The 24200-nt window shown below is 62.4% G+C and overlaps 4 protein-coding genes across 14 annotated transcripts in view; 1 reads left to right on the forward strand and 3 right to left on the reverse strand.

Moving 5' to 3' along the window:
- GALNS (galactosamine (N-acetyl)-6-sulfatase) overlaps positions 1-1740 on the reverse strand; it is a 22165-nt gene extending 20425 nt beyond the window's left edge. Inside the window, exons 1-2 of one of the 2 annotated variants that reach the window (XM_030849431.3) lie at positions 1189-1733; positions 851-1094 (exon numbers count right to left, since the gene is read on the reverse strand). In XM_030849431.3, the coding sequence (XP_030705291.1) occupies positions 851-967 (117 nt within the window). In that variant the 5' untranslated portion in view covers positions 968-1094; positions 1189-1733. Of the gene's footprint in view, positions 1-850; positions 1095-1188 lie in introns of both variants that reach the window. The other variant, XM_060289812.2, reaches the window with a different exon arrangement.
- TRAPPC2L (trafficking protein particle complex subunit 2L) lies at positions 1164-9181 on the forward strand. Of its 5 annotated transcripts, XR_009560183.2 has the most exons (6): positions 1215-1262; positions 2901-3185; positions 4200-4365; positions 4503-4582; positions 5415-5608; positions 7767-9181. XR_009560183.2 is itself a non-coding variant. In XM_030849441.3 (5 exons), the coding sequence occupies exons 1-5, from the start codon at positions 1230-1232 to the stop codon at positions 5458-5460; spliced, it is 552 nt and encodes a 183-aa protein (XP_030705301.1). In that variant the 5' UTR covers positions 1164-1229; the 3' UTR covers positions 5461-5622. The 5 variants fall into 5 exon arrangements, 4 of the variants coding, with proteins under 4 accessions (XP_030705301.1, XP_030705302.1, XP_060145796.1 ...); XM_030849441.3 differs by lacking the exon at positions 7767-9181 and having other exon boundaries at positions 1164-1262; positions 2959-3185; positions 5415-5622; XM_030849442.3 differs by lacking the exon at positions 7767-9181 and having other exon boundaries at positions 1164-1262; positions 2959-3131; positions 4278-4365; positions 5415-5622.
- A 667-nt stretch (positions 9182-9848) lies between these two features.
- On the reverse strand, positions 9849-12771 carry PABPN1L (PABPN1 like, cytoplasmic). Of its 3 annotated transcripts, XM_060289475.1 has the most exons (7): positions 12523-12771; positions 11969-12107; positions 11596-11663; positions 10989-11095; positions 10805-10892; positions 10171-10313; positions 9891-10041 (listed from the first exon to the last, which is right to left on the reverse strand). In XM_060289475.1, exons 1-7 carry the CDS (start codon positions 12769-12771, stop codon positions 10002-10004), a joined length of 834 nt encoding a protein of 277 aa, XP_060145458.1. In that variant the 3' UTR covers positions 9891-10001. The 3 variants fall into 3 exon arrangements, with proteins under 3 accessions (XP_060145459.1, XP_060145458.1, XP_060145457.1); XM_060289476.1 differs by lacking the exon at positions 10805-10892 and having other exon boundaries at positions 9849-10041; XM_060289474.1 differs by lacking the exon at positions 12523-12771 and having other exon boundaries at positions 9891-10313; positions 10805-11095; positions 11596-11648; positions 11969-12215.
- A 5254-nt stretch (positions 12772-18025) lies between these two features.
- Positions 18026-24200, reverse strand: part of CBFA2T3 (CBFA2/RUNX1 partner transcriptional co-repressor 3) — a 55562-nt gene continuing 49387 nt past the window's right edge. For 3 of the 4 annotated variants that reach the window (XM_060289401.2, XM_060289403.2, XM_060289402.2), the window contains 5 exons: positions 23936-24021; positions 23164-23362; positions 22670-22738; positions 22177-22367; positions 18027-20948 (listed from right to left, as the gene is read on the reverse strand). In XM_060289401.2, the coding sequence (XP_060145384.1) occupies positions 20649-20948; positions 22177-22367; positions 22670-22738; positions 23164-23362; positions 23936-24021 (845 nt within the window). In that variant the 3' untranslated portion in view covers positions 18027-20648. Of the gene's footprint in view, positions 20949-22176; positions 22368-22669; positions 22739-23163; positions 23363-23935; positions 24022-24200 lie in introns of all 4 variants that reach the window. The other variant, XM_030849363.3, reaches the window with a different exon arrangement.

Consider the following 24200-nt stretch of genomic DNA (forward strand, 5'->3'; position numbering starts at 1 on the left):
ACCGACCTGGAGCCCTAACCTTCCAGTCACGCCTTGGCCTTCCTGGCGACCACACCCTGAAGCCATCCAGGGCCCCCCCCTACAGACACTGGTATCACTCCGGGTTCGAGGGTTTAGGAGCCGTATGCAGGACCCTCTGCACTGCCTCAGCCCTCAGGACGGGGCGGAGGGGAGGCCCAAAGGGCCGCGGTCTCCCCACAGCTCAGGGGCAGCAGGCACCTGAACCCAGGTTTGCCTGCGTCCCCACTTTACCCCAACGCCCCACAGGGCCTGATTCCAGAGCCTCCATTTCACTCCCCAAAAAGTGCCCCCCAAATACAGTCCCGCTTCCTTGGGAAGGAGCACAGGGACCAAGTCGCAAAGGAGGCGCGAACAGCACGGCTCTGTGGGAAGGGTTGGCCGCCGCTGTGACCAGGGTGGCCTGGGGCTACACACACACCCATCCGGGGACATTCCTCCGGTTCCCAGGGCAGGTCCAGCAGGCCAAAGGCAGCGGGGAAGGCGACTTCCAGGGCGGGCAGGCAGGCCGGGGTCTTAGCCAGCTCTGCACCGCTTCCCTGCCACCCACACCCCCAGCAGTGGGGGGCGGCAGGCGAGAGCAGGGGTCCTGGGGAGGTGGTCCTCACGCGGCCAGCATCGCAGCACGCCTGAGGGGCAGCGGAAGGAGCGGGGGAGGGAACAGGACAGGAGGGTCTTCTCCTGGCCCGGCCTGGACACTACACCTCACTTCACCCTCACCCACGAGCCAGGCTGCGGCCTGCAGGGCCAGGCGCGACCCCCACACCGCCGGCCGCCCCCAACCCCGCCCGAGCGCAGTCCTCCCGGGAGCCCGGCCCACACCCGCACTCACGTCGTCCATGAGCAGGAGCAGGATGTTGGGGGGCTGCGGGGCGCCTGTGACCCCCAGCCCCGCGGCGCTCAGCACGAGAAGCAGCCGCCACCTCGTCGCCGCAGCAACCGCCGCCATGGCAACCACGCCGAGGGCCACCGAGCCCCGGAGCGGCGGGAACGGCCCGGCCCGGCGAAGCGGGCGACCCTTCCGGCTGGGCGATGGGGCGGGGCCATGCCGGCTGAGTGACAGGAGAAGCGGGGCCCTGACCGACAGAATGAGAGGTGGGGCGGGGTCAGACCGGCTGAGTGACAGGGATGTGACAGGCGGGTGGGGCGGGGCCTAGCCGGCCGCATTACCGTCGTCGTCGTCACGTGATGCGGCCTGTCGGGCTCCCAAGATGGCGGTTTGCGTAGCGGTGATCGCCAAGGAGGTGCGTACTCCGCCGGGCAGGCCCGCTGCAGCGTCAGCCTAGCTCTCCGGTTCCCCTCCTTCCCTGCCCCAAGGGCTCCGGAGGGTGGGCCCGGGGGCTTTGCCGAGCGTAGGTGGCCAGGGGCGGGCCCGGCGGAGGCGCCGCCCAGACCTGCACCTGCCGCTGCCGAAGCGTCACGGGCCGGGTCTTCCTCTTCCGTGCGGGCCGCCGCTCCGCCCAGCCCCCCGTCCGCGGGCTTTGTGGTTTCCTGCTACCGAGTCTAGGCGTCCACTTCTGTCCATCCTGCTCGGCCGCGCGCTCCCAACGGCCAGGCCGTCGACCCCCGGACGAGTGACTGTTCCTCTCCGCTCAGCAGCCACAAGTCAGACCGTTGCACACCTCTGCCTGGAAGCCTCAACAGTGGCTTCTCATTGCCGTAGGATCATGTCCGAATAATCCCCTCCCCGTACCACAGACACGCTCCACTCCAGCTGACGGACTCCCCCGGCAGGCTCTGCTCCCTCACGTCTGGGCCTCTGCACCTGGAACCCCTTCCTCCTTCTCCCCCACCCCGTCCCCTCCACTGGCCACCGAAGATTTCACTTTCTCTAGAAAGCTCTTTCTGAATCCTGAGATTGGGCTGCGTGGCCATCCACGCGCTCCTACTGCACGGAGCCGTGGTGTCCGCCCCGGCGTTTTGAAGACTAGGCTTCTGCGGCGGTTTTCCCGTGAAGCTCTTGTTACGCTGACTTCCGTCTTATCACTTGCTGCGTTATTTGTTGGTGGGTTTGTGGACTGTCTCCTTCATCTGTCATCTCCATCAGGGTAGGGACAGCGTTGTGTACACTATATCTGTGCAGTGCCAGGCCTGTGGGAGCCTGGGAAGGCGCTGTTAACTCCAGGGTTAGGCTGCTCGGAAATGGCCCTGCAGAGATGGAGGTCTGAGACAACCCTTGACGGGTTTAGAGGGAGCCTGCCAGTGCCTCTGAGACTGCAGGAGCTGGAGTGTTGGGAAACAGCCAGTATGACGGGGCCAGGAGGAGGGCACGTGCTAGGATGGGGCCCTGCTCAGAACGTGAGTGACAGGCTGCGCTCAGACCCACTTCAGAGGCGTCTTCTCTTTTCTGCCCATCCTACCCATGCCCCTTTGCAGACAGTATGAAAACCTCCTCAGGTTAGATTGGGTGCCCTGAAGGCAATGCCCACGGCAATTTGAAGGATTTTTTAAAATTTATTTATTTATTTATTATTTATTTTCGGCTGCGTTGGGTTTTCGTCCTTGGGTCTTTTTTGCTGCACGCGGGCTTTCTCTAGTTGCAGAGAGCGAGTTGCTTCTCTTGTTGGGGAGCACGGGCTCTAGGCGCATGGGCTTCAGTTGTGGCACACGGGCTCAGTAGTTGTGGCTCGCGGGCTCTAGAGTGCAGGCTCAGTAGTTGTGTTGCACGGGCTTAGTTGCTCTGTGGCATGTGGGATCTTCCCGGACCAGGGCTCGAACCCGTGTCCCCTGCATTGGCAGGTGGATTCTTAAGCACTGCGGCACCAGGGAAGTCCCAGTTTGGAGGATTAAGCAGTGGGTTTTGGGGAATGAGAGCGTATTCCATGGCTAATTGGCACTTGGCCGATCTGCCCTCCTGAGTGCCCCGTGGCCTTGTTTTCCAGGCCAGCGCACATGGGGTGGATCCTTGTCACTTCAGCCGCCGTCATCCTTTTCTTGCAGAATTACCCTCTTTACATCCGCAGTGTCCCCACGGAGAACGAGCTCAAGTTTCACTACATGGTGCACACGTCCCTGGACGTGGTGGACGAGAAGATCTCAGCAATGGGGAAGGCCCTGGTGGACCAGAGGGAGCTCTACCTGGGCCTGCTGTACCCCACAGAGGACTACAAGGTGTATCCTCGCACCTGGCAGTGGCTTCGAGTCTGGGGATTCCCTGCAGTCGCAGGGTGCGCTGTAGCATTAGGTCCCCTTGAAAAGCATCTCGTAACATCACTTGAAAAGAAAAAAGATGCGGGCTTTTGGCCAGTGGGGAATTAGAGCAGCTTGAGGACACTTAGGACCTCACACCCTTCTTTCTTTAATTAGGAGGATAATGTGGGAACAGCCAGGCTTGAATTGCCTTGTGACAGTCCCCACCTGTCCCTTGGGTTTGTGGAGGAACTGGGGACTCTCTGGCTTCATGCCGTCTCAGTGGGGCCACCACCTCCTGAGCAAGGGGTCATTGTTTACGCATCTTTTTTTTTTTTTTTAGTATTTATTTATTTAGGCCGCACAGGGTCTTACTTGCAGGATGTGGGATATTCCTTGCAGCGTGCAGAATCTTTAGTTGCGGCATGTGGACTTAGTTGCAGTATGTGGGATCTAGTTCCCTGAGCAGGGATCGAACCCCAGCCCCCTGCATTGGGAGCGTGGAGTCTTAGCCACTGGACCACCAGGGAAGTCCCCACTCATCTCTTTGCCAGGCCCGGCCCCACCAGTCACTGTAAGATCTTGACCAGTCCTTGGGACAAATGGCTCGAAACCTATGGAGTTCAAAGACATTCCCACAAGCAGTAACGAGCTCGCCCAGTGTCACTGCCCGGAGCCACTGTTCCGCAAGATGGAGTGGCCTTTAGAGGTATGGGTACCTTAGGCAGGATTCGCCTCATTTGTGCAACCTCTGGTCTTGCAGTTAACCCTTCCCAGCTGGGAACTGTTGCAGAGAGAAGGCGAGGTGCCCCAGGGTTTGGGCAGGTTGCCCCGGGGCTTGGGTCATGATAGGCTTAGCTCCGTGCCCTTTGCTTCTCCAGTAAACACCAGAGCTGTCTAAGGAAGTGTCCAGTCACACCTGCTGCAGTCCTTTGTCCTCTTGGCACTGTGGGAGTGGCCCAGCCTGGGGCACTTGCTGTGATGCAGGTGTCATGCTTCTGCAGAGCAGCTTAGCAGCCGGAGGACATGCACAGATGGCCTTCCTCTCGCAGGCTCTGCACGGTGATGCCGTGGTTGGGGCTGTCACAGAGTCCCCGTGTTAAGAGCGTGTTCCCTAACCAGCTGTGCAGTTACGGCTACGTGACCAACTCCAAGGTGAAGTTTGTCATGGTGGTGGATTCCTCCAACACGGCGCTCAGAGACAACGAGATTCGCAGTGTGAGTGTGGGGGCCGGTGGGCGCGCCTGGCCGCTCGGTTTTCCGTCTTTGTTCAGAAATGCTGAGAAGCCCGAGCGTGGCAGCAGCTGTGTGTACTTGCACGTGTGAATTAAACACGTTGTTGGTTCTTGTTCCAGATGTTCCGGAAGCTGCACAACTCCTACACAGACGTGATGTGCAACCCCTTCTATAACCCGGGGGACCGCATTCAGTCCAGGTGGGCGTGGCGCCTTCTCGGGTAGCCCCCGCCTTGCTGAGAGGCAGCGATTCTGAGAGGCAGGGAGGGAAGGCCTTTATAAGCGACGGGCACTGTCCGTCTAAGGCAGCCATTCTGAAGAGGCAGAACCCTGTTTTTCCAAACAAACTCTTCCTTGGATCTCCAGATCAGGAGAAGGGGAGTTGGGGCGCGGGGGCTGCAGAGCTTGCCCATCTGGTCTCCCAGGTCGGCCCAGCAGGTCCTGGGGCGCCTCCCCAGATCCCAGTGAGGGCCCAGGCATGTGGACAGGAGCCTCCGGGAGAAAACGTCCTCCTGTCGCTGCCCGATTTTGTCTTTGACGTTGAACTTAGACGATTAGGACATTAGGTTGCAGGTGTCTTCCAAATAGCCTTCAGGTAAACACAGACCTAACATCTGGATGTCACAATGATGCTTCCCAAAGAAGCATTCACGAGCACGTGCTCCAAACCTGCTCTGGGAATTCCCTGCATCCCAGACACAGTTCCCAAGGGGTTCCTTGTAGCCGGCAGGTGACCCCAGCCGGGGAAGATGACCCCTTCCTATGGTGCCTTCCCTCAGTGGTGACAGTGTGTCTTGGGTCATCCTGGGTGCCCCCCCTCTCCCCCCCCGCCTGGAGACCCAGCAAGGGCAGCACCGTGGGAAACCGCACAGGAATGAGGTGGGACACTCAGATTCTCACCGCCTGATGTGGCGGCATGCATGTCCTGGCCTCAGCCAGTTTTACTCACCTGGACCTCAGAGACTGACATCTCTGCCAGCCAGGGATGGAGGGCCTGGGTCTGCTTCTCTGATTGTCTGTTTCTCTTTGCAGGGCCTTTGATGGCATGGTGACATCCATGATGATACAGGTCTGTTGAGGAGAGCTCTGCAGCCCGTGGCTGGAAGGAATCGTTCTGTGCATAACTGTGTTGTTCAGATGTATCTTTATTTCCACTTGTCTCCTCTTGGGTGTCATGGATGTGCCGCTGGCGGCAGGGCCTCATGCACGGTGCCTGTTGACTAAAGGTCTTGTGAGATCAGGTTTGGCTTTTTCCTTCTGCGTCAGCAGAAGGTTTAACTAAAGACAGTTTAGGGACTTACCTGGCGGTCCAGTGGTTAGGACTCTGCGCTTCCACTGTAGGGGCCGCAGGTTCAATCCCCGGTCAGGGAACTAAGATCCCGCATGCTGTACGGCACGGCCAAAAAACAAAAGGAAGGAGTTTATGTGGACTTTCCAGGGACAGAGCAGATCAGGGACCAGACAGAGCAGGAGCTGTTGTCCCCACTAGGCACGAAGGGGCAGGGGGAGCCAGGTGGCAGGAGCTCTCAGAGCTTGGAGCCCAGAAGAGGCTGCGAAGGGAGGGGCAGAGGACCCGTGGGCCGGCCGCCCCCTCCAGTGGCTCAGCAGGTGGGCTAATCTGGAGGGGTCGGCCTTCTGTGCCCAGAGCCGGATTAGAGGGGCACGTGGGACGGCCTGCATACCTTCCCCCGGCGGGAGGGCCCTTCCTCCTTCTGGTCTGGCCCGGCCCTGGAAGGCCACCCTCCCGAGACCGTGTAACTACAGCGTCTTCATCAGCTGCTGCTGGGCATCGAATGAGCAAAGTGCAAGAGTCCCCTCCTGCCTGTTAGTGCCCTGAGGTTCCTGAGGGCCCGGGGGCCAGGTGGGTGTTGGAGAGCAGCCCCCTTCCCTGCTGACCCCAGGCCCCTGGGCAGGCTGTGGAAGGGGGGGCTGATGTCATCAGATTTCCGCCTTCTGCTGCCCAGAAGCCTGCTCAGTCAAGGTTGATCACAGTTCTAACTGACCATGATTGAGGCCACGGCCCCTTCTGGGATCAGGTGACCCAGGTTCTAGTGCACTTTGTCATTTGGTGACGGCGTCTCTGAAGTGGAAGAGGCCCTCCTGGGCCTGAGGCACCTACACAGTCTGCTCTGTGTGGTCTCAGTGTGGCTGGCTTCCTTGATCAGGCACCCGAAGACACCACGAGCCCCTCCTGCCCCCTCAGTCACTCTGGAGAGGGTCTCTGACCAGGAGGAAGGTAGGAGGGTGGCTCAGACCCTCCCACTAGGAGGCTGTGAGCTGTGAGCGTCGTCGGCCCAGGGCTGGAATTGGGATGCACTCTGCTCGTCTTTGGGTTTCCTTCCCTTCCTTTGAGCACAGAAGTAAACAAACAAAAAACAGCTCAGAGTGTGTGTTAAAGACACACGTCCCGGGCTCCCCCCACCCTGCCTCGCCTGCCACAGGTGGAATTGCAAGGCCTAGAAGAGGGCTGAGAAGTGCGACCAGCAGGTGTTGGTCTGATGCAGGCCACCCTCACACGGGCTTTCTCCCCACCGTCCATCCTCAACTTTCTGGTTGAGCTTTTACTTAGTAACCTCTCCTGCCTGAGTGATGGCTGAGGCAGGGACTACAGGTTGCCAAGGCAACATCCATTCTCCCTTGCTTGCGTACTAACAGAACCCTAGTGTTACTGGGGACAATTGGCTAGACAAAGTACGCTTCCTGCCCGCACAAGGGTAGGTGGTTATGGTGTTTAAGTGGATGGCGTTGGGAGGCACTTGCAGGAAGGACACTTAAAAGGGGGATTCAGCTGGCAGTACCTTCATCTTTACCCTTCCTCCTTCCTGGAACTTAGATGTGATGGCTGGAGCCCAGGCAGCTATCTTGAGAGCATGCAGGCAACATTCATCCCCTGAGGATGGAGAGCAGAAAGCTAGAAGGAGGCTGGGTCTTTGCTGACATACCAGCCCTGGACTACTTATGTTCAACATTTTTTTAAATGAGGAAATGAAACCCCTGTCTTGTTGAAGCCACTGCTGTTTGGGTTTTCTGCAGATGGAGCCAGAGCAACCCATAATGGTTTTACACTCGAGGTTCTTCACATGCATCGTCAGGTAGCGTTCCCATTTTAGGTCTGAGAAAATCAAGGCTTAGACGTAACCTGCCGGCCTTTGCTTTGCCAGCAGAACGGTCAGATGGCAGTTTCATCCTAACTGTTTGCATCTCTGTACTGTGAGGCTCGCCTCACTGAGGGCCACCTGCCTGCCCATCCCCACGCGCATCCTCCCCACAGGGCTGAGCCCCGTCAGATGCAGCCCCTGCTCAGCCCTTGGCTGCTGCTCCAGGTGCTTCTGCTGAAGTTCTGTCCTGCCTCCCCATCAGCATTCCTTCTCCCTTCTTCCCCAGGCCAGACAGCCAAGAGGATCCTGCGTGTCTTGGCTTTCTCTGGGTATAGCTGAGAAAGTGTGGGTCAGAGCCCTGGACACCCACATGGGCTGCTTGGGCCTGAAATCCACAGGAAAGGAGGGACTCAAGGGCCCACTCTCCTCACAGTGGCCACGCAGAAGGGATTAAGAAGATACATCTGAAAAGGGACCAATTCCTTGGGATAGAAGCCTGTCTGCAGGTCCTTCCACAAAAGCAAAATGCACAATGAATGCATCAAGACCAATGCACAGCCTCGCCAAGGAGGAGACTGGCACAAGGTACGGCGCGGCAGGAGCTGGTGCTTCATAAAGTTCAGCTCCAGGAACTACGTCTGGGAGGCGTCCCTCTCCTGCAGCCCCCACCTGCACATGATCCAGGCCTGGCTCGGCCCTGAGCCACCCAGCAGCCTTGGCAAGGTCCCTGCCACTCAGCCCCTCCTACCCACATTCTCCAGGGGCCAGTGGTGGTGCGTGTGTGCGTGCGCGCGCGCGTGCACGTGTGCACATGAAAACAGAAATCTATTCTCTCACGTTTCTGGAGGCCAGAGTCAGAAATCAAGGTGATGGCAGGGCCGGTTCGTTCTGCAGGCTCTGAGGGAGGGTCTTTTCAGCCTCCCTAGCTTCTGACGGCTGCCAGCGACTGCTGGAGTTCCTTGGCTTACGGACGCATCACCGCAACCTCTGCCTCTGTCTCCACGTCACGTTCTCCGTGTGCCGGTGTGTCTCGTACCCAGTGTGTGTCACTGGGTTTAGGGCCACCCAGGTGATCCAGGGAGATCTCCAGGTCGTTAGCTTAATCACATGTGCAAAAACCCCTTTTCCAAATAAGATCACATCCACAGGTACTGGAGATTAGGATGTGGACATATTTTGGGGGGGATTTCGTTCACCCCACCACAAGGGCCAGTGCTGACCCCAGATCACAAGCGGAGTGTGAACCTGGCCAGATGGACACGCAGATGGAGAGCACAGGCGCGCCCTCCCGAGAAAACACTGGTGCTGGAGAGGGGACACTGGGGACTGGGGACCGTCCACCTGTGGATAGCTTAAGGACCTGATAATCAAAAAAGTACAAGGTGGGCTTCCCTGGTGGCGCAGTGGTTGAGAGTACGCCTGCCGATGCAGGGGACACGGGTTCGTGCCCCGGTCCGGGAGGATCCCACATGCCGCGGAGCGGCTGGGCCCGTGAGCCATGGCCACTGAGCCTGCGTGTCCGGAGCCTGTGCTCCGCAACGGGAGAGCCGACAACAGTGAGAGGCCTGCGTACCGCAAAAATAAATAATAAATAAATAAATAGTACACAGCAAAGAGGGTTGCTTTAGAAAAGCCCAGGCTGAGATCTGTTAGTGGTTATTTAAGGCCAGGACCGCGCGTGTCTGCAGCTGGGCCCCAGAGCTTCCTTTCCCGATCCGAACGCAGTCGGACGGCAGAAAGCACGCTGCACCATCAGGGAGGGAGAGAGCGGGGCGTCTGCCACAGGGAGGAGCGCAGGCAGGGCGCCCGTCATGGAAGCCCCTCTGCGTCCCTGTGTGAAGAAGCCCAGGCTTGCGCCAGGTGCCCGGGCGCACCCTCCTGCGGGGCCTCACAGGTGAGGACCCACAAGGCGACGTCTGTGTCACTCGTCACGGCGGAGTGTGTGCCCCGGAGGCCACCAGGCCCGGGTGAGGCGCGGGGGCTGGCGGTGACGCTGTAAACCCCGAAGCTAACGCTTGGCTGCCAGGAGTGAAGGGGGTAGAGCTGGGTCTGGGATCCACAGCCGCAGCCCATCCCCCGCCTTCTCTGCACAGTGTGCACCGAGGAAGCGGCGTCCAGGTGAGGCGAACAAAGCGGGGCGGTCTGTTGCCAGGTGCTTTTAAAAAATATTCAAGTTTAATAATTTATGCTTTACCAGTAAGACATACATTTCTACTTTTCTGTAAAAGGCGTTAGTGGCACAGTCCTGAGTGTGCCGCCCCGAAGCGGACCCGACGCTGCCTGGGCCTCACCTGCCCGCAGCTTTGCCCGGTGCCCCCCAAAGCCCCGACTAGCCCGCGTGCCAGGTCCACCCCGTGCCCTGCTTCGCGACCGGCGGCTTCGGCCGTGGGGTCTGGGCTGTCCTCCCGCCGAGGGAAGGGGGACGGATAGTTATTCTGCGCGGAGTAAATGGTCGCACGAGGAGCACGGCTGTCTACTCCTGACCCAGCGGCAGCCCCACTCTCAAAATCGGGCCCTCCCTTCAATACGGTGAATACCACGGCGAGAATCTTCCGCGCCCCCTGCCCGGAGAGAGGCCGGGGGGCGAGCGGCCTCCAGGGCTCCGCCCACCGGACCCAGCCAGGCCCAACAGAGCCCCGCCCACCGGGCCCCGCTCCAATAGGATCCCGCCCTCCCAGGGCCCGGCCCACCGGTTCCGCCCCCGTGGTCTGAAACGGGCCCCGCCCTGGAAGTTGCTGTGGGGGAAGGGTCCCCCGCTGGCGCCTGGGTGTCCCCGAAGGCCCCCGCGGTCCGTGGAGCTGATCCCTGGTAAATTGGTTCTTTTGGGCAGCACCTGGAACCAAAGGCCGAGTCCGCCTGAGACCTCTGTTCTCACACCCTCCTCCCCAGCCCAGGGCCAAGACCAGGGCTAAAGCTGCCTCCAGGAAGCCTTCCTGCGTTTCCCTGCTGAAGGCTCACAGGCAGGTGAACACAGGCCCCAGCACCCACCAGGCCCTGGCGGCCCCAGGGCATGGGGCTGCCTGAGGCATCAGATCTTAACCTGTTCCCAGGCCCTGTCAAGCCAACATCTCCCCCTGCAGGGGGCGTCAGGAAGGAAGCCTCCCCAGGGCATACACCCAGCCAAACCCACTGGGGTCTGAGGTGCCCCCACACCAGCCAGAGGATGTGCCCAAACACCGGGCACTGGAGAAGGGTCAGGCTGGTGCGGCTGCCTGCTTTGCCTGTCCCCTCGGGGATTAATGGGTTAACGTAGACAAGCTCAGAGCAGAGCGCTCCCCCCACCCCCCACCCCCGCCCCCGCAGTGACTGGTGGGGGACACGCACCTTGATGACCCGGCCTCGGAAGACGCTCTTGTCCAGCTCCACAGCGGCCTGGGCCGAGCTCTCGGTGGCAAACTCTATGTATGCATAGCTGGGGCAGGGCAGAGGCAGGTGAGGGCCACGCTCACCCACACAGAGGTGTCCCCGCCCCCCGGGCGCCCGGCCCCTCCCCGAAGCCCCAACCGACCCCTTGGGGTGTCCGGAGAACTTGTCGCACAGGATGGTGACCCGCTGGATCTCCCCGCAGTGGTTGAAATAGGCCTCCAGCTCCTGGGCTGTGCCCCCGTAGTCCACCTACAGGCATGGACCCTGGTGGGGGGCCTTCTGCAGGGCCCCCCGCCTCCCAGGGTCTCCTGCAGCACGTTTTCTTGGTAGAGAGGGGGTGACTGGGCCCCAGGGTGAGGGTGGTCGCCTAGACCTCTGCGCGCCCCCCTGCCGGGGGAGTGGACTGGATATCCAGATGAATGCTCCCCAAGTTTACTGGCCTATGCAAAGGGTGCGTGGCTTTTTCAAGTGGAACTCGTTGCCAATAATCTGCCCACTGGGAGATTTCACGTGGAAATTCCAAATCCCAGCCCACAGTGGGAAATCAGGCCTGACCACAGAGGGTCCACGCTCCCTCATGGGGACAGCCCCCTCATCAGAGCCCCCCCTCCTGCTTCTCGCTTCCAGGCCTATGTGGCTTCTGAGTTTGCTACCCATACTGTCCCTTCCTTTAATCCTCACAGCCAGGAGGCGGCTGCAGAGCCAGTGCTGCTGGGCCGACTCCACCTCGCCCCCCTCCCCCCACTCACGTTGCCCACGTAGACGGATCTGTGATCGGCCTCCACCGCCTCCGTGGGGCTGTCTGTGGAGAGAGGGGCTTCAGGACCAGGGGGCTTGGCCTGGCAGGGGCCTCCGGCAGCTGCTAAGGGCAGGCGCCTCAGGCTGGTGGCTCAGTCCTCGCTCCTCGGGGAAGAGGGACACCCGGGTTCTTGGGGAAGAGCACCCCTTGGGGCCTATGTAGAAGGACCACTGCCAGGCCGGACCTCATGGACACCCTGGCCTTTCCCCGGGAGCCCACACTTTTCCTGCAGCAGCGCACAGCTCAACCGCATTTACCCTCGTGCCCGAGGACTTGCGGGCCACAGCCCAGGGAAGGGGTCAGCCTGGCCCTCTGGTTCCTACCCGTCTCGGGGCTCAGCAGCTTCCCGGCCAGCAGGGCCCTGGCGTCTTCCTCTTCCCCCTCTGGGCCCTGCTCCCCGGGCGGCTCCGGTCGCTGGGCCTGCTCCATGGCCCACAGCTTCAGTCTGATGGCTTCCAGCTCCTGCCAGCACACGGCCCAGGCTGAGCCCGGAGGCGGGACAGCCCCCAGGCTCCGCTGAAGGGAGGGCAGAGGGGAAGGGGGCCTGACCCTGCCTGTTCTCAGGGTCATGCTGGGGGCTCCCTGGGCGGGGGGAAAAGGGAAGACCACACGGACTCGGGCCTGGAGAGAAGCCCCTGTAATCCACCCCCAACACACAAAGTCCCCTTCAGGCCGGAGAGGCCACACTGCCCCTTCCAGCCCGTGCACAGGTGGGCGTCCCTAGACCCTCTTCCAGGCGTGGGGACAGTGGCCCTCTTGGCCCTCTCACCCCTGGGGTCAGAGCTGCAGCCGTCCGTCCCCCTGCCCCCATGCACAGCGTTCCCCAGGTTCCCGAGATCCCGGCCGGCCTCCACCAGGCGCTCGGCGCCGCTGTTACCTGGTCAGCTAACGGGCACTCGGCCAGGTCCCCCCTCTCCAGGACAGACAGCAAGAAGCCTGCGTCTTCCTCGCGCTCTTCCGCTTCCCCCGTCTCCTCCTCCTCCGTGTCTCCAGCCCCCGGGCCCAGAGGGCTCTTCTCGGCCTGGCTCCAGGCCCCCCATCCCTGGGCCTCGGGGTCTGAAGAAGCCCTCCTCAGCCAGGCCTCAGTGGGGGGCGGGAAGAGAGCGCGGCTGAGGAAGGGCCACATGGCGGATGGGGCAGGAGGGGCCGGCAGAGCCTGCGCGCTCGCCTCCACGCTGCCTGCCGGCACCTGCCTGCACCCTCCCCGGCTTTAAGCCCTCCCCCAGGCCAGGTGTTCCCACTAGAGGCCTCAGAGGCCTCCCGGCTGCGCCAAGCCTCCACCCTGGCTTCCGAGGCCTGAGGGGTCAGAGGCTGGACCCCCGCCCCGGTGCCCTTCTTCCTCACTGGCCAGCCCCTCTGGGACACTCCAGGTGGAGAGGGTGCAGCTGCGGCACAGCTGGGAGGGCCTCCTGGCGACAGCTCGGCTTCACCCGCCACGATGCAGGAGCCAGGAAGCTAAGGGGTCGCAGGTCCCCCCACCTCGCTGTGTCACGCCTCCAGTGGCCGGCCACGGTTAGGATGACGCGGGAGGGAAGCAAGTTACCTGAGTGTGCAGAGCACGGGTGGGGCACGGGGGTCAGGGCAGACTTCCTGGAGGAGGTGGCATTTGAGCCGGCCTTCAAGGGTTGGGTCAGGCAGAGCCGGGTGAGCGTGGCCTGGGCGGAGGAAACAGCTTGAACAAAGGTCTGGGGGTGGGGGGTAGGGGAGTGCCACGAGGTCAGCGGCTTCTCGGGCCGGGCCAGGGCAGGGTCCTGGGCCAGAAGGAGTGACATCCCTCCTCCTGACCTCTCCTGGATTCCCTGCAGTCCCTCCCCTCCCCACCCCAATTCTGGGCCAGCTCTTAGGTGGGAACCATGTAACGAAGCCGGGTCCCTGCCCGGGCCGCAGGGCACGATGATGAATTCTGTGCAGGTCAGGCCTGGATACTGGGGGCCTCAAGGCAGTCTGTCAAGTCCCGCCCCATTCCTCTCTCTCCCCCAGGGCAGCTGCAGGCCTGTGTCCCTGGGTGCCCTGCTATCCTCCGTCTGTCCTCCCTAGCAGCTGCTCTGGCCTCTTCTCCCCCTGGCGTCGTCTTGGGGGAGCTCCTGCCATGCCTTTTCCATCCTGCTGACGTGTTTATGGGGGGCCCTTCTGGGCGCGTGTGCCCACCCAGCCCACATCCCACCCTCCAGACCATCGCTGGTAGGGTCTCTTCCCTGGGAATGTGGAGTTGGGGGAGGGGAGAGTTGCAGCCTGTGAACGAACCCTGGGGGCCGTGGATGGGGGGACGAGGCGTGCGCCCTGGAGGGAAGTGGGGGCCGCCGTGGCTGCCTTTCTCCTCCCGGCTCTGTTCTCACCTCCGTGGAGGCTGAACCCCCCCGGGCCCTGCAGGGAAAGGAGCCGGCCTGAGTTGGCTGTAAGCCTGCAGGCCTGGCCTCCCAGCTCCCGGCCCTCCTTGCCTGCAACACCCCCTTCCCCCCACCCCCCACCCCCGGCTGCACATGGCTTCATGCACTTGCATGTGTGAGGCTCCAGGGGGCACTATTCTCACTGTGCTGCTGCTTCCAGGAAGCCTTCCCGATTGCTCCATCTCCCTCTTGTGGCCACGGTGCCCGGGCCTCACCCTCTGTCTGACCTGTGTAAGTTACACGTCCCCAGGTCCTTCCCGGATGGCCAGAGTGCCTCAAGGGCAGCACTGAGGACAGGGCCCCAGCCCAAGGCTGGCTGGATGAGGACAGAAGTGCGGCTGCCGCGGGTCTTTCTCCCATGGTTCGGGGCAGTCAGGCCCCCTCTCCTGTGGGCCGAGACCCCATGGAGGGCCCCTCGCCCAGGCCCTTCCCTCTACCTCCAGGTGGGAGGCGGGACACCAGGGAGGCTGCGTCCAAGCCAAGGGCCGGCTGGACTCGGGCCCGGCCCGGCCAGCCTCCCTCTGAGCTCAGACCTCTGCAATGGAAAATCGCTGTCATCCCCTCTGTGCCGGGACTGCTGACACACCAGGCCCGGCTGGGGCGCCGGCCAGTTGCCTGGCGTGCGGACAGGCTTGCCCCCATGCTGGCCTTTCCAGTGACGCCTTTCAAAATACACCATGTTCCAGGCTGGGCCCGAGTATTAATAACACCTCTTTCCTCCCAGGGGCCACCCGTGAGCCCAGAGCCCTAGCCCTGCACACCCACTAGGGGTGGGACCTGCCCTGTGAGCCGGGACACCACGTCTGGGACACCCTGGCTCCTCAGGGTCTTGTGGGAGGTGCCCACGTGGCCACAGGCAGGGGGGGCTCGAGCCTTTGAAGCCACGAGCGTGTCATCTGGGGTCCGAGGTCGTCCCGACCACCTCGAGGACACAACCTTCGAGAGTTCACCCCACTTGGCCGGAACTCAGGAGGCAGAGGTCATCCGCCACGTCCCGCTCACGCCCCGACCCTGCACTACACGTTTGTCCACCCCTGTGGCGTGGTGCACCCCCTCTTGTCCCTCCTGCCTGTCACCGAGAAAGCCCCCCAACACAAATCTGGTGAATCAGTGTGTGAAACGGGCTTAGGCGGAGTCGCCAGGGACCCAAGGAGAGGCGGAGCCCGTGATGGTGAACGGCGGCTTTATTCCATGACACAGAACCCACGCGGCCGCGAACAGAGAGATGGGGGGACACGGGAGGGCGGCCACCAGGACCCTGCCTGGCACCGAGGAACGTGACCCAGCACTCTCGGTCCAACCCCTCTGGGGGAATTAAAAAATAAAATCACATGAAGAGGAAGTGGACAGTCAATCCATTGCCCACGAGGCTGCCCGAGCCCCTCGGCCCACGGAGGCTGGCCTGGCTAGGCCCCCCCTTGTCCTTCATTCTAACGTTTAAAGCCAGGCTCCCCTTGAGTCCCGACGTCGAGTTACTGCTCTAAGGGGTCTCTGGGGAGGCACTCCAGGGTCTGGCTGAATTGAAGCAAAAGCAACGGGAAGCAGGCAGATTCCAGAGTTCTCTGGAACGCCGGGGACTGTGCAGGTGGCTGCCCAGACAGCCGGCTCCCCGGGCCTCACCTGTGCACCGTGTCCAGGCTCGCTGCAACCTCTTCTTCCTCCTCTCCTGCCAGCAGGAGGTGATCCCGCGGGGGGCGCAGGAAGAGCCCCGTAGGTCGCGGGAGCCCGCAGGCAGGTGTGGGGCTGAGGCGCCCAGGGAGAGCCGGGGCTGGGAGAGTGTGCTGCGCCTCTAGGGCCACAGGGACACCCACCCCACGACCCCTGGATGGAAGACGGGCATAGGGGTGAGGCAGAGCCGGGCATGAGCCCCCGGGAGCAGGGGCTCCAGGAGTACTGGCGTCTTAGGGAGGCCAGCACGGGGCTCTGTCTTGCCCCTCCCTTCCTGGGGACACCTCCAGGCAGTGACCCCTGGTGACAAGGAGAGGAGTGAGTGGCGCCAAACCGCAATGTCTGGGACTTGCCAGGGAATGTGCGCTCCCCGACTGGTGGTCCCGGTCACAGGGCCCCTGAGCAGCTGTGCGGGCCACCTCTAGCGCCTCTCCTGGCCCACGGCCACCACACTTGCTAGGCGGGCCCAGACTGGCCAGAGCTGTTGCTGGGACATTGGTCCAATCTGCCCACGTCTGCAGCAGAACCTTATCTGTCCCGGGAGCAGGCCTGGACCAATGGGAGGGGCACTGGGAGGGGGTGGCCAAGGCCACAGGGGACCCGAAGCACCCCCACGGCTTTGGATCACTGAGGGAGTTGGTGATGCTACACTGGGTTCTGGCTGGGGATGGACTGAGGCGTGGTTGTGTGGATTAGATGGGAGACACATGTGTGGTGTGCAGACAGGTGGATGGTGAAAGGATGAACGGAGGACCAAGTGATAGCTGCGATAGAGTAATGGATGGATGGGTGGATGGACAGATGGATGGGCAGATGGACAGATGGGTGGGTGGATGGATGGATGAGTGACTGGATGGATGAATGGATGGAATGGGTGTATGGATGAATGGCCAGAGAGATGACAGGATTGGTCAGAAGGGTGAACTGATAAAAGAATCAATAAGTAATTGTAGGTAGGCTGAAGGGACGGGCAGGATCATGGCCAGACAGACACGCTGCAGTGAGCTGGGGCAGACAAGGTGGGCGGCGCCAGGGACTGGACTTTGGTGTCATTTTGAGGATGTATTTGGAGAAACTGGCAAATAGGAGGAAGTTAGGGTCTGTCCCGATCCCTCTCCACGCTGTCATTGGGATGAAACCGGAAGCAGCGCTCCCTCCCACCTGTGTCCCTCCGCCACTGAACCTCTCGGGCCCTGATGAGCAGCCCCACAGGGCGGCCCCTTCCCAGGAGGCAGGCTCCTCTTGCACTACGGCCCTTACCCTCCTGGCCCCAAGGCTTTCTCCAGCTCTCCTCTCTTCCCTGGTAGCACCCAAGGCTTTCCTTTGGTCCTGGGGACGGGAACCCTCGTGATGCTGACGGGGTCTGGGGTGTGCCAGCCTGTCCACAGGGGGAGTGGTAGGCACTGGTCTTTGTCAAGAGAACACCCCCCAGACACCACCCCCTGGGGACAATGACACGTCCTAAGAGAAAGAGAGGCGGGGGTGGGAAAGGTCGAAGGGTCACACGTCAGGGCGCTTTCCACCCGGGGTGAGGGGACCCCGGCGCCAGCATCTGCTGTCCCAGCCTGTGCATCTCCCTGACTCGGCCCTGTGGGCCGGGAGCTCCGGCCGCCGCCCGCCTCACTCTGCCCTCCTGCGGCGCTTGGCCTCAGAACAGGGTGATGCTGCCGTTTGGGTTGGACTTGTGGGGGAGGGAGGGTCTGCCAGCAGCCGCATCTCACCGAGCTTGGGCTCACCAGCGGGTCCGATCTCGGCCCCTGGGGAAGAGACCCTCACGCGCACACCGACGGCCCACAAGCTCGGGAGGCAGCAGGGCAGGCCGGCCTCTGAGCTGGACCCCCTTCTGTCCAGACACCCTCTTTGCATAAGGAAGGCAGGGCGAACACAGACCACCAGCAGCTCCAGCCCCGGCCGCCCCCACTCCCCGACCAGAGCTACTCATTGGCAGTTTGCCTTCTCTGTGAGCACTTTGGCCACACAGGGCCTGAGCACAGCGACCAACAGACATGCCGGCTCCCGAAGCACGGAAGGGGCCCTGGACGGAAGGAGCCGCCTGCTTGGTGTGACCCAGCCCACACCCGGCATCCGCTGACACGTCGCCCCCAGGGACACCCCCTCCCGCCCCCTCTGGGCCTCAGCCTCCTCGCTGCCAGCCCCGCCCACCTGGCTGCCACCCTCTGACCCTGCGGACCCCCTCTGCTGGCCGTGGCTACGTCTGTCGGCCTCTGGCCGGCCCCTCGTGCCAGGCTTCTGTAGCCCTGGCCAGAGGAAGGTCTTGGTATATGAGATACGGGTATGGGGGTCACACAGAGAAGGTGGCCTTTCCTAGCTGGCTTGAGGTTACCTCTTCCCAACAGCTGGGGTGGAAGGGGCCGTCCCCACCTCGGACCCTCAGCCTGTGGTCCGGCCCTGCAGGCTGGTCTGGCCCGATGGCACCAGCTGGCCAGCCCTGGCGCGCCTGCCTGAAATCAAAGGGGACCCTGCGAGGGGAAGAGGAACAGAGGCCGGCAAAGCACACCCGCGGGGCTGCAGGTGAGGGGCTCCTCCCAGCCAGGACTCACCCCGCAGTCCTGACATCAGGGCCTCAGACCTCCACACCCACACCCCAGCACGCCCAGGGCGCCACCCTCCACCGGCACAACCTCGTGGGAACGGAGTCCGAGGGGAGAGGCGGGGCTACGTCACAGCACGTGCACAACCGCCCTTCTGACAGGTTCAAGTCTCGCGAGAGAGAAAGCAGACTGGAAACATGACGGGTGGGCGCCCGCTGCCTCACGAGAGCCGAATCCCACCTGGCCCCTGGTCTTCTGAAACCCACAGAAGCGAGCCTCTGAGAGGCGGGTGGCCCTGCAGCCCCAGGCGGCCCGGGAGCTTTCTGGAGGGTGAGATAGGTCTAGCTCGATGGTCAGAGTTAGGGCTCCTGCCAGGTGGGGTTCGGATGGGACCTGGTCTGTGTACCGATGGAATCCTTCCTGGCAATACTCAAAGGGTGAATTCTTACAACTCTGAAAAGTAACAGCGATCAACAAACCCATTGCTCCCCGTAGGACCGCAGTTCGGCTTTCTTTGAAAACCTAGTTCCTGAACTTTACATACTTCCATGGTTTCTCTTAATTTTTTTTTTATTTGGCAAACATCTCTTCTTTATTATCATCATCATGAATATCATCATTTGGACCTCTGCAAGGACTATATACATTCACATTATCGCAGACTATTGACCTCTTCCTCTCGGTGGGGCCCCTGGGCACCCGGTTTCAGTAGCTGGTCACTATTGCACTCCAGTCCAGGGAACTCCTTACAGCCATGCAAGAAAACACAGATCGGAGACCGTGTTTGCTGTCTGTTCTCCCACTGGGTACAGATCAGAATTTCCTTATTCTTTTATTTCCTCCTTGAGATCGCTGGGGGAGTTGAGTGTGGTGGGGGGACAGGGCTAGGCTTGGCGGGGGGATTTCGGAGAGAACATCCCCTGAGGAACAGCTAGACAAAAATGCAGGGTTATATACAGCTGATCAAGTCTCCAGAAGGTGCGGGGAGGGTGGATTGCTTTCCTTTGTCGTTTTTTTCCTTTTTCTGCAGCAGCGTGGAGCTGCAGGAGACACAGGGGCTGGGACGGAAAGACGAGGTGGGCGGGAGGCTTCTCGGAGCGGGCAGCAGAGGTAGAGGGTGACAACGAGAGGCAACAGTTGAAGGCTTAGTTGCTGTCTCCTCGCGCTTTGAAACGCGGTCAAGAATCAACCCAAAAGATTGTCACAGTTTCGTCTCAGAATTATGTTCTCTCTGGGAAGGACACGTGAGCACTTCTTTTTCACCAATGGAAAGAATGACATGTGACGGAAATTCACAGATGGAGTGAGGACAGACGAGGTACCCTCCCTGCGCGTGTGCAGATGCACGCTGGGCGTGCCCCGGGTGCACACGCAGACGGGCACGCACGCGTGGGTGCCGAGGGCCGAGCTGCCCACCCCACCCGGCCCCGGCGGAGGTGCTGCTGTCGAGTTGAAAAGAAAGAAGTCGCTTCTTGTCGGACAAAACACTTCAAACCCCAACATCCCAACCCCCACCCCCGAACAGAATCAAAGCAAAAGACCGACATCTGAACAAGCCCAGGCGTAGAGTAAGACAGTGAAATAAATACTTTGGCAGCGACAAAAAAATTGTGGATTTGGACTTGTCGTGTTTGCTTTTTGGATTTCCTTTGGAGCAGAGGTGTGTCCGGCGTCCTTGGCTGGCTAGCTGGCAAGGTAGTTTACAGGTATGCTTCCTTCACCTTTTTTTAAAAAAACTTTTTGGATTTCTACTTAAAGCCAAACAGTTTGACATTAAAGGGAAAAAAAAAAAACCCTGAAAGCAAAAATTACTTCTTGAGTCTGAAATTGACATCTTTCTAACCGTCCTCGCTGCACCGGCCACACACCCTGGGGGGTGGCTTCCGGGACACAGCGGCTCAGATCTCCGGCTACAAAAGAACAGTTTTCTTTTTCCCTTTTGAATCAGGAAGGGGGAAAACAAACCCCACAGTTTTCTTTGTCCATTTCTGAGTAGCTCTTTTGCCAAACAGCCCCCCAAAATTCTTCAATGAAAATATAAGCCACCAAACAATTAGATTTTTTCATTGAAGAGAAAGTGTGTGAAAGTCATAAAGAGAGAAAAATGAGAGGAAAGAGAGAAAAAGGGAGAGGCGGGTGTGGACAAGCCGGTCACCTCCGGCCGGCGTCCGTCCGGCTGCCTAAAGCTCGTCGGGTGGTTTCTCGGGATGCGCGAGAGGTTGAGGCGTGATCGTCAGGTAGCTGAGAAGTTGCATTGATGCAGTCCTGTTGGTTCTGTTTTCTTCTGGAGAGAAGCAGTAGCAGCAGTGACTCCCAAGGTTGGCTCCCAGGTCTGGGCGCGCGTCTAGCGGGCCGGGCGGGGCTGGGTGGGTCGATGGGCACCGGGTCCGGGCGGGTCAGCGGGGCGCGGCGTCCAGCGGGCCGGGCGGGCCGGGGGAGCCGGGGCGGGAGGGCCCCGTGGAGCCCGCCTCACTGGGGCTGGCGGCGGCCGGGGGCAGGCAGGGGCCCAGGCCTGGGGTGGCGTCGGGCTGTCCGGGCACTGGCTCGGCCGCTGCGGCCGAGGGGCCCTGCAGGCTCTGGCCGCACACGTGATGATGCTTCTCCCAGTCCTTGTGCTGGCAGAAGGAGCCGCAGTAGCGGGCCGCGTTGCAGCCGCTGCACGTCTCGCTGGCCTTGCGCCCGCAGTTCCAGCAGCTCTGAATGTGAGGGGGCACGGTCAGAGGTGGCCCGGGCCGGCCCCCCAGGTCCCCAGAGTACCCTTCCTGGCTGCGGACCAGGGAAGCACACACTCCAAACACACCTGCTCAGACCCAGCCATGACATCACCGGGCAACAAGAGAAAAGCCCCAGCTTGCGATGACCCTGTGCAGACTCGGCCCCTCTGCTGGGCCGTTTGGGGGGACGGGCTCCCACAACTCCAGCCCACCCCAGACAGGTTCACGGTGGGCCACAACCCCCTCCCTCTCTTCCAGGAAGCCCTCCTGGCCTCGCCAGGGCCCCGATAGCAGAACGTGGCAGCCCTGGCAGAGTAAAGAGGTGGGCTGCGCAGCCACAGCTGCTGAGGTCCCGTCCTTCCCCTACCACTGGGCCTCTGATCCTTTTTTCTGTAACAAGCGACGACCCCAGCTGCCCACATGAGCAGAAGGTGGGCAGGGATTCCAGCGAAAGGCCGGAGGCAGCAGCGCAGGCTGTGGGACGGGGAAGCTAAACCACCCTGGGAGACAGGCCCAAGCGCCCATGTAGCCCCCACAGCCTCCTGCTGGCCACACTCTGCAGGCATGCCCCCCGCCCCACCCTTGCTGCTCCCCAGATTCCTGCCGGCTCACTCCCTCAAGGACTGCTCGGACGGACGGTACCGCTAGCGGGCTTCCCTGACGCCCACCGTCCTCCCTGCGCACGTCCACGGCCTGAAGCGCCACAGGATGTCCTTCTGTGTCCCTGCTCCCCTTGCCCCCTCGGGGCCAGCTCAGCACAGACGGCTCCAGGGGCCTTTGGACAGTCCCAGGACCCCTGGAGAGCCTCCCCCTCCTCCTGGCCTCTCTGCCGTCCAAGCGCTTCTCAGACAAGGAGAGAACGCAGTGGACGCGCAGGTACCAACACGGTGACTCTCACGCCCCACTGCTCGCCTCTGCTCTCACAGCTTAGAGGGAACCTTGGTGTCTGCCAGCCTGGGTTCAAATAACGGCCCCACCACCTCCTAGGGAGTGACCTGGAGTAAGCCATCTACCCTCTGGAGTCCTCAGTGTCCACATCTGTACAATGGGGACACCCACAGGACCTGCCTCACCAGGCCGTGTGGGGTCAAGGGGCCCCGGGGCTGCCCAAGGTCACGTGGCTGGGAAGCACGTGACCGGGAGGCGGTAGAGTGGGGTTCTGGCCCCGGACTGGGTGTGTGTGGGGGGCAGGGAGGGCGGGCGGCCCTACCTCGCTGGAGTCCTCCTGCTGGTTGACCACGGTGAGGGCGTCCTCGGAGGCCTGCCGCCGAGCCTCGGCCAGGGCCCGCTCCATCTTGGCTCGCTCCATGCTGATGAGCTCGTGGGCCTTGCGCTCGGCGTCCAGCACGGCTTTCTGCAGCTCCGACATCGCCTGCCGCTTCACCTCGTTCACTGCTTCCTCTGCAAAGGACGCCCCCGGCTGGTCGGCACCTGGACCGGCCCAGAAGGGTCTCCCCTGCCCACAGCCCCGGGGGCACGAATGATAGCGGGGGAAACCTGCAAAGCCAGCCCTCTACTGTAGTGTAGAGGACCGTCCCCTGGAGGGCGGGGACCGGGCCCACGCCCACATTCTGAATCAACAGGCCCGGGCGCGCCCGCAGGGACCCCCACGCAGACGCAGACGCAGACGCAGACGCAGACTCAGACGCAGATGCAGACGGGGAGGGCGAGGGGGTCTGGGGCCCCGGGCCACCCCCACTCACCAGCCTTTCTCCAGATCTCCTCGGGCACGTAGCTGGACAGGGTCCGAGGCACGGACTCCCGGTGGACATCTGAAACACAGGAAGGCCGGCATCACACACAGGACGGGGCCCACCCGACTGGGCCATGGGGGCAGGGTGTGTGATCTTGGGGCCCCAAGATACCCATGGTGGAAACCCTGTTATCAGTTGCTGGGCGGGGGGAGCAGGGTGATGTCAGGAAGGGAGACCCTCGGGAGCCGATGGGCTTTGAATTCGGCTGGGAGCTGGGCCGAGCCTGGCCCCTCTGCGTCTCCACGGCCATCATGCAGGGGCCTCCCAGCGCCAGGCCCCTGGCCTATCGGAGCCGAGAGCTGGGCCTCCCAGCGGGTCAGGCAGCCCCTCTTTCCCAGGTTACACGGTGTTGGGTGCTATTTCACTGCAGGGCCGTGTGAGGGCGCTGCCGTGGCGAGTGGTGGCCCCGGCTCCGGTGCCCCGCGCGCGCCCACAGAGCACACCTAGCTGAGAGCCCTCAGCGCCCGCGGAGCTGCCGAGGGGCCGGGCGGCGGGCGCGGGGCCCTTCTTGCTGTCCTGGGCGGCGTCACTGTGGCGCCGGATCCAGTGGTTGAGCTCCTCGCGGTCGGCCTCCTGGCAGCGGCGCAGCACGGTGAGCGAGCGCCGCGTCTTCTCGGCCATGTCCATGATGCAGGTCAGGAGCTGCGGGCACGCGGGGCCGGGTGAGCCACTCGATGACGAGGACAGCCGGGACACTGCCCCACACTCCGGGCCCGGCCAGCCCGCCCGCCAGGCCTTCCCAAGGGGGCTCAAGGCTGCGGCCTGAAAACCCACCTCCACTGCCCGGAAAGACACCGAGCAGCTGGGCGGGGCTGGGGGGGCGCCCGGGGCACCACACCGGCGCGGAGGCTTGTCCCGACCCAGGGCTGGGGCTCTCCCTGCAGCCCTCGAGGAGCGGCCTGCCCCGCGAAGCAGACGGGCCAGCGCCGCTCTCTTGGGCTCCCCTCCCCAAAAGGACGCGGGGCAGGGATGACCCTGAAAACGGTGTTAAAGGGGTCCCACCCCCGCGGCCAGGGGGCCTTTCTCCGGGAGACGGTCCGCGGGGCCCTAGAAGGGAGGGTGCTGAGGGGCCGACCGGGAGCGCACGGGCGACCCTAGACAGGCGGGCGCGGGGCCAAAGGGGCGCACACGAGCCCTGCCCCCGCAGCGCCCGCAGGTTGGGCAGAGCGCCTGCGAGTTGCTGCGACGCCCCGTGGCCCGGGCCTGGACACTCACGTTGTTGAGGTGCTTCCACTCCTCTGACCACTCGCGCTCCGTGAGCCTGTGGTCAATCACTTCCTCAGGCCGGGACCCGTGCACGGCTGCGGAGGAGGCCGAAGGTCAGGCCCCGCCCCCGCTCCCGCTCCCGCTCCCGCTCCCAAGCCCCGCCCCCGCTCATCAAGCCCCGCCTCTGCTCACGCCCCTGCCGCAGGCCCCGCCCCCACGCACGCCCCCACGCACGCCCCGCCCACGGGCTGTGCCCTCCCGTGGAGAGGTGAGG

Source organism: Globicephala melas, chromosome 19 (genome assembly GCF_963455315.2).
Source record: "Globicephala melas chromosome 19, mGloMel1.2, whole genome shotgun sequence".
In the NCBI taxonomy this organism is placed as follows: Eukaryota; Metazoa; Chordata; class Mammalia; order Artiodactyla; family Delphinidae; genus Globicephala; species Globicephala melas.

What these genes read in the sequence shown, in the direction of transcription:
- TRAPPC2L (XM_060289813.2), top strand. Translation starts at nt 2,911, where the DNA reads ATGGGGTGGATCCTTGTCACTTCAGCCGCCGTCATCCTTTTCTTGCAG. An exon ending in GGATTCCCTGCAGTCGCAGG is followed by an intron (nt 3,186 to 4,199) that starts GTGCGCTGTAGC and finishes TTCCTCTCGCAG; the next exon opens with GCTCTGCACGGTGATGCCGT. An exon ending in GGGGACCGCATTCAGTCCAG is followed by an intron (nt 4,583 to 5,414) that starts GTGGGCGTGGCG and finishes TTCTCTTTGCAG; the next exon opens with GGCCTTTGATGGCATGGTGA.
- PABPN1L (XM_060289474.1), bottom strand. Translation starts at nt 12,215, where the DNA reads ATGACCCTGAGAACAGGCAGGGTCAGGCCCCCTTCCCCTCTGCCCTCC. An exon ending in GATCCGTCTACGTGGGCAAC is followed by an intron (nt 11,096 to 11,595) that starts GTGAGTGGGGGG and finishes CCATGCCTGTAG; the next exon opens with GTGGACTACGGGGGCACAGC. An exon ending in TCCGAGGCCGGGTCATCAAG is followed by an intron (nt 10,314 to 10,804) that starts GTGCGTGTCCCC and finishes CTTTGGTTCCAG; the next exon opens with GTGCTGCCCAAAAGAACCAA.